This window comes from Hibiscus syriacus, unplaced genomic scaffold (genome assembly GCF_006381635.1).
Source record: "Hibiscus syriacus cultivar Baekdansim isolate YM2019G1 unplaced genomic scaffold, ASM638163v2 tig00113722_pilon, whole genome shotgun sequence".
Taxonomy (NCBI): Eukaryota; Viridiplantae; Streptophyta; class Magnoliopsida; order Malvales; family Malvaceae; genus Hibiscus; species Hibiscus syriacus.
Genome location: NW_024063469.1, coordinates 979,360 through 986,454, shown reverse-complemented (window position 1 = coordinate 986,454; position 7,095 = coordinate 979,360). Strand labels below are relative to the sequence as shown.

The following is a 7,095-nucleotide window of genomic DNA, read 5'->3' as shown; positions in this document are numbered from 1 at the left end:
TTGAGGTGTTACAATTAACCTTCTCCATAATCGAGCGCTTCCTCGGGATCCAAGTGTCAATCTAGAAATTGGTACTCTGTCTGTTGCCTAGAGACCAATAAACATTATCTCGAATAAAACACCAAACGTTGGATAAGGATCGCCACACGAAAGAGTAATTTCTCGAGTTATATTGTGTGGGAAGATAAGAAATAATTTTGTATTTAGAATGGTACAACTTAACCCAAAGGGCTTTAGGATTAGTCAGGAGGTTGTATCCAAGCTTGATAAAAAGGCTTCATTTTGGGTCCATAGGGGCCGCAGACCCAAACCCCTACAGGATATAGGTTGATAGCATGACTCCCATTTAACAAACGCCATCTTCGGATGCTCATTAATACCTCCCCAAATAAAGCGGCGAGTAATTTCTCAATTTCCTCACACACATTTGAGAATGACCACCGTCTGCATGAAATAGTTGGGGACAACTAACAAAGTGGATTTGGCAAGAGTGATGCGTCTCGCCAGAGATAACTTCGAAGCCACCTAGTAATTACCCAAGTAATTAGAACGTACTCTTAGTGATTCAGTTGTGGAAGAGTGGCATACCTAAGTAATTACCCATATTCAAATAGCGTTGAAAACACAACGTAGAACAGAAGTCGTTAGCGAGATTTTCAGGAACATTGTTGTTAGAAAAAACTTAAGTCTTGCTTGAATTGACTTTGTGTCCCCAAAATCTGTTAAACTGATCAAGGATAGCCCGAGTAAGAACTGTTTAGTTATTGATTGCCTTGCAGACCAAGAGGAGATCATTAGCGAAGAACAAGTGAGACAACTTAGGGCCTCCCCTAGATAAGACCATAAACTCTCACAGATCTAGATTATGAGCATACTGAATACTTTGACCAAATCGTTTCATACAAAGAACAAAAATATAAGGAGATAGCGGCCAACCTTGTCCAATGTCTTTGGTAGGTTTAAACTCCGAAGAAAGTGAGCCATTCTTGAGGATTTGTAAACTAGAAGTGACAACATGCAGGATTAGGTGATGCATCCGAGGAGGGCATCCCATATCCTCGAGGGAATCAGATATGAAGTCCTAGGCTTTTTTTCAAATCCACTTTAATCGCCATCAAGAGCGTTTTCTCTTTTTCTTTCTCATGGAATAAACAACTTCTTGAGCAACTAGGATATTGTCGTTTAAGCCCCGACCGGCAATAATGCTCACTTGATTTTGCGCAATGATCTTCAAGAAGATGACTTTGGATATGTTTGCAATGAGTTTCATGACCAGCTTGTAGAGGACAGTGTAAAGATTGATAGGTCAGAAGTCAGCAAAAGATTCAGGATCCTTCTTTTCTGGAATGAGAACAATCATCGTCTTATTAATCAATTGGTTTACTGTTAAAGATGTCCTTGACCCAAACATAGATTTACGGTCCAATGGTATGCAATTGGTTTTGGTAGAAAAGAGCGTTCGTACCATACACCCCGGAAACTTAAGAGGACTCATACCAAAGATGGTGGTTCTAATTTCTTCATTCGCGATCAGAGCATCCAAGCATCGAAAATCAGGCTCAAATATGGGAGGGAAAGCCTTCCTAGTCGGAAAGGAACTCGTGCAAATGCCTTCATCCTGATAGAGATTAGAAAAGAAACTAATAGCTTCGTCCCGGAGAATGTCATCATCATAACATCAGCCACCATCTCCATAGCCACCATCTCCATTGCTCAGACGAAGCCCTCGTGCCATCTCCGAGCAAGGAGTTCGACATCGATGACTTTACCGGAACCACCTCATGGGAGTATCTTTATCGAAGGAGCGGAGAAGTCACATGGTATGACAATTTCCCATACTGAAAACAACTCCAAGGTGCCGGTTTTCGTGATGCAGCCGCTCGACACGGTGACTCACGGAGGCAACTTGAATAAGCCGAGGTCGATGAACGCCAGTTTGTTGGCGTTAAAGAGCGCCGGCGCGGAGGGAGTTATGGTGGACGCGTGGTGGGGTTTGGTGGAGAAAGATGGACCTTTAAACTACAACTGGGAAGGGTATGTGGGGCTTGTGAAAATGGTAAAAAAACATGGCTTGAAACTCCAAGTTGTCATGTCTTTTCATCAGTGTGGAGGCAATGTTGGGGATTCTTGCAGGTAATTACTTAAACTTTTTCTGGTGTATCTGATTTTCCCTCGACTGATGAAATCTATGAAACTGAGATTTATGTGGTTGAATTTTTAGTATTCCGTTGCCTCCTTGGGTGCTTCAAGAAATCAGCAAGAACTCGGATCTTGTGTACACAGATAAATCGGGGAGGAGGAATCCTGAGTACATATCATTGGGATGTGACTCGGTTCCTGTTCTTAGAGGAAGAACACCTATTCAAGCTTACCCAGATTACATGAGGAGCTTCCGCTAGAGGTTCAGAGATTACTTGGGACGAGTTATTAGGATAATGTTGGGAACAAGTTTTGATATCATACATTTTATCTTTACTGCAAGATCTAGGACTTGGAGGTCAGAAAATATTGATGAAAAGCTGTAAAAGTAAAGAAAAAAAGTGAACTTTCTTAACAAATTGTAATTTCTATTATTTCAGGAAATTCAAGTGGGGAAGGGACCTTGTGGGGAACTGAGACACCCATCTTCTCCAGAAAGTGATGGAACCTGGAAATTCCCTGGAATTGGAGAGTTTCAGTGCTATGATAAGGTAAATCTGATGAACTTTCTCTTTCATTTATTGTGCATATACTAGAGCATAGATAACTGTACATAACTTGAATGATCAAAACATAGATTTGGTTACTTCCTAAACAAGCAAAAATGTTAAACTTACCGTACATGAGAGCTTCCCTGGAAGCAGCGGCCGAAGCCATCGGGAAGAAAGACTGGGAAAAAGGCAGTCCACATGATTCAGGCCATTACAAGCAACTTCCTGAAGAAACAGGTTTTTTTCAAAAGGGATGGAACATGGAACACCAAGTACGGCCACTTCTTCCTACAATGGTACTCCGGAAAGTTACTCGAGCATGGAACGTTCCACAGAACCAGCGCGAAACTATCGGCAAAGGGATTGGTCCGGCAAGTAAAGATGGCAACAAAGACGGCCAGCGTCGAACTCGCCAGAGAAAATGCACTCGAGAGATACGATGCCGGTGGATATTCACAGGTTTTGGGGACCAGTAGATCGGATTCGGGCAACGGATTGAGTGCATTTACATATCAAAGAATGAACAAAAGGTTGTTTGAAGGGGACAACCGGAGGAATTTAGTGGAATTCGTGAAGAACATGTCCGAAGGAGGTTGAAAGATAATTGCTAAACTACATATCCTATCTAAGATTAAGATCTTTGCTTGGAGAGTGGCACATGGTGGGTTACCGGTTGGTAAGCGGTTACGTGACGCTGATTTAAGTGATGACATTTGTCCAATGTGCGGCTTGGAAGAAGAGACAATAGTTCATATTTTACGGGATTGATTTTATGCCCAATAAACTTTTATTTGTGCAAGTATGCATGGTACGTTCTTGTCTAGCCAACTTGTTTTTCCATTGGATTGGTTAGATTTGGTGATTACTAACTTGGATCTAGATGGCCTTGCTTGCTTTCTTGTGTTGCTTTGGAACCTCTGGAATGGGAGAAATTCCAAAGTGCATGATAACAAGCTACAACCCTCATGGATACTGACCATCAATGTTGCATTCCTTCAGCACGACTACCTATTGGTCAGGAAGCAGACGTCGGGGAGAGCGAGGGATTGCGGACTTCTCCAGGAGTAGCTTTGTGTATTGATTAGGCGAAGTGGCAACCTCCCCCTCTAGGTTTTGTGAAGATAAAATCTGGATGCTGCTTTCGAGTCTATTGGATGTATAGCGACTGTGGGGATTATTGCACGAGATGCCGTTGGCCAAGTACTTGGCAGCATGGCTGCACCGTCACCAGATTGTGTTGAAGCTGGTCTTTCGGAGATTCATGCTCAGAATGCAGCACTTTCTTTGGAAAATGAGTATCGGTGGACACATGTAATCTTTAAATCAGCTTATAGTCAACAAGATATCTCGAACGGATGAGGACTTGTCCACATTGGGTTATCATCTTCGGCAAGCTTGTAGGATTTTGGATGCTAATTCGAATTACAAAGTGTGTTTTGTTCCTATAGCTTGTAATATCGTAATATCGTGGAACATACTTTGGCTAACTGGGATCTCCACTCTAGAAATACCTTGTACTTTGACTCAGTTTATCATGAGATTATTACGTCTGTTGTATACAATGATTTTTCTTCTGGTAATACAAGGTCCTAGGGCATTCTTTTCCCCTTATACGTCTTAGGAGTTTTTAATGAGGTTGGTTTTATTAAAAGAGAGAGAGAGAGTATGTTATATAAAATTAGCAAGAGGGACTTTTCTGTTGTCATTGTGCTTCAAAAGTTTAACACCCCTTTTAACATTGTACATATGTTGTTATAACAAACCCTTATTTAATTAGAAAGTATCCCACTAATTGCGCCACCAGCCTGAGAAAACGATTATCTAATACCGTAGTGGCCGAAATGATGGACCAACAAAATAGGTTTTTATTACTATTAATATTTCCTTCAAAAGAAGGATTCCTTTTTATCAACAACTTACAATGGCTGCTCTGATTTACAAAAATATGATTAGTGACTAATATAAGCTGTCTTGATTGGTTATCTGCTCAAGATCAGACCAGAAATTCGCTCGTACCGAACCTTATTTCGATCTCCGTCCACCATATCTCGACGAGGCCGTGAGAGGAGCCTTGTCGACCGAGGAACTTCGGTCGGATGATTCTTGTATTGCTTGCTTCAAGCTCTCTGCCACCTGAGTCATTGTTGGTCTTTCCTTGGCATTTTTGTTTAGGCAGCTATCGGCCAACTTTCCAACCCTTTGTGCTGCAGTCAAAGAATAACTGTTTCCAAGTCGAGGGTCCATTATCATGCCGAATTTTTTACTATCAGGAGGGAAATGTTTCACCCAATCTAAAAGCTTCTGTTCTGATGTTGGCCGGTTTCTTTCCACCGCTCGTCTTCCGGTGAGGATCTCGTAAAGTACCACCCCAAAAGTCCATATGTCACTTCGAATTGTGAGATGGCCAGTTCTCACATATTCCGGTGCAGCGTATCCGTATGTTCCGACCACCTTCAACAAAAACGAAAAGAAAAGAAAAGGAAAGACCTGTTTAGTATCCTAATGATAATGAGTGCCATATTATTGCTGCTAATGCACCACCACCACTTAATGGACTGTGGAGCCAACCAACAAGGGTGTAATGGAGATGCTTTGCAGACACTAAATTAAGTGAAGATTCATTAAGTGCTATACTCAAATAGCAGAGATATACTTACTGCAGTGGATACGTGAGTACGATCACCGGTCGGCCCTTCCCTTGCAAGCCCAAAATCTGAGAGCTTCGGCTTAAAACTTTCATCCAACAGCACATTCGAGGGCTTGAAATCTCGATATATCACCTTTGGAAAGAACAAATGGCAGATTAACTGTATTAATTGTAATGTAGAGTGAAGTGATGAAGGGGTTGCTTTTGGTGCAAGCCATCTGAATAAATGAAGATTGTACCTTCACTTCCAATCCCTCGTGTAGATAAGCCAAACCTTGTGCTGCACCAAACATGACCTCTAATCTTGTTTTCCAAGGCAGAGTAGGTGTCCTGTTGAAGAGATGATATTCTAAGCTCTGGTTCGGCATGAATTCGTACACCAGCAATCGATGGATCCCTCGTTCGCCGTCCACGGAACAATATCCTAAAAGTTTCACTAGGTTCGGATGATTAACGACACCGAGAAATTGAACCTCCGCAAGCCATTCCTTATGACCCTATATGAAGGTTACCAAATACACAATGAGAAACAAAAACCAGTTCTCAAAATAAAGGGAGATTCTAATGTTCATCATCACTAAATCTAGAGGGGCATCAATTTGTTTGCAAATTCTTATGAAATCTTTGTCAGTGTTGAATTTAAAGAAATGAAATGGTGTATGCAGCAGTTTTATTACCTGTAAACTCTGGGTGTTGAGCTTCTTGATAGCAACAACTATGGGTTCACCTTTACCATTTGGAGGGCTAATTGTTCCCTTGTAGACACCACCAAAGCCACCCTCTCCGATCTTTAGGAGCTTGTTGAAACCGTGCGTTGCATCCCTCAACTCTTGGAAAGAGAAAACCCTCAGGTTATGCTCTTTCTCTTTGTACAGCTCGGATATGCTCCTTGGAGATGGCAAAGAACTCGATGTCCGAGTTCGACTCAGTGCTGAATTATCCGATTTGCTTTGGTTTCTCAATTCTCTCTTGGTGTTCTTTGGTTTGTCCTTGATGAAGATGGAGAAACACTTCATTTCTATGTTTTAAAAAAAATCAAAACAAAAACTTTTTCCAGTTAAACTCAAACATCTTGTTTCACAAGCAGCAACCTTTACCAATCATCATCAAAGGAAAAATGAACCCACCCAAGAAGAAAAACAGAGATGGAAAATGGTGAAGGAAAAGCAAAATATATAACAAATGAATCAAAAGAAAGGGTAGACACAAGCAGGGAAAAGTGAAACCCCAGATTTTACGTTCGTTGTGCAGTGCGTGCTTAAGACGATGAAATTAAGGCGATGAAAAAGACGGGTCATGGTTCATGAATGAGAGAGAGGCACTGAATATTGAACAGTGGAGGGACATGAAACATTGGAAGAGACCCATTTTCTATTTTTTGACATTTCTACAATGGATGGGAACACTGACCGCGTACCGCGTTTTGTTTGGTTTCTTTATGGATCCCATACGAATTTATTAAGATAACAATGATTTTGCCCTTTCTTACTTAGTGACCTTTTTATTAATGGCTTTCTGGGTAAAAGTGTTCGACTTTACATTGTTAGGTTCATTTTTTTCCCTTGAATCGTTGTTTGAATGGAACTTTGTCCGAATAAAACCAAGGAAAACAGCAGAACTTTCATGGAAGTTCCCATTTCATATCTGTCTACGAAAATGAGGATAAGATTTAGGGTAGATTACTCGTATTTAAGCTATCGATTTTAATCCGTTTTAATATCTAAACTTTTACTTTTTTTTTAAATCACACATAAAATT

General features: G+C 41.0%; 1 protein-coding gene across 1 annotated transcript; it reads right to left on the bottom strand.

The window, feature by feature from the left end:
• Positions 1–4,598: 4,598 nt before the first annotated feature.
• LOC120186982 (probable serine/threonine-protein kinase PBL19) lies at positions 4,599–6,462 on the bottom strand. The gene is made up of 4 exons (XM_039190774.1): positions 6,015–6,462; positions 5,577–5,834; positions 5,348–5,470; positions 4,599–5,141 (listed from the first exon to the last, which is right to left on the bottom strand). The coding sequence occupies exons 1-4, from the start codon at positions 6,351–6,353 to the stop codon at positions 4,713–4,715; spliced, it is 1,149 nt and encodes a 382-aa protein (XP_039046705.1). The 5' UTR covers positions 6,354–6,462; the 3' UTR covers positions 4,599–4,712.
• Between the last annotated feature and the right edge of the window lie 633 nt (positions 6,463–7,095).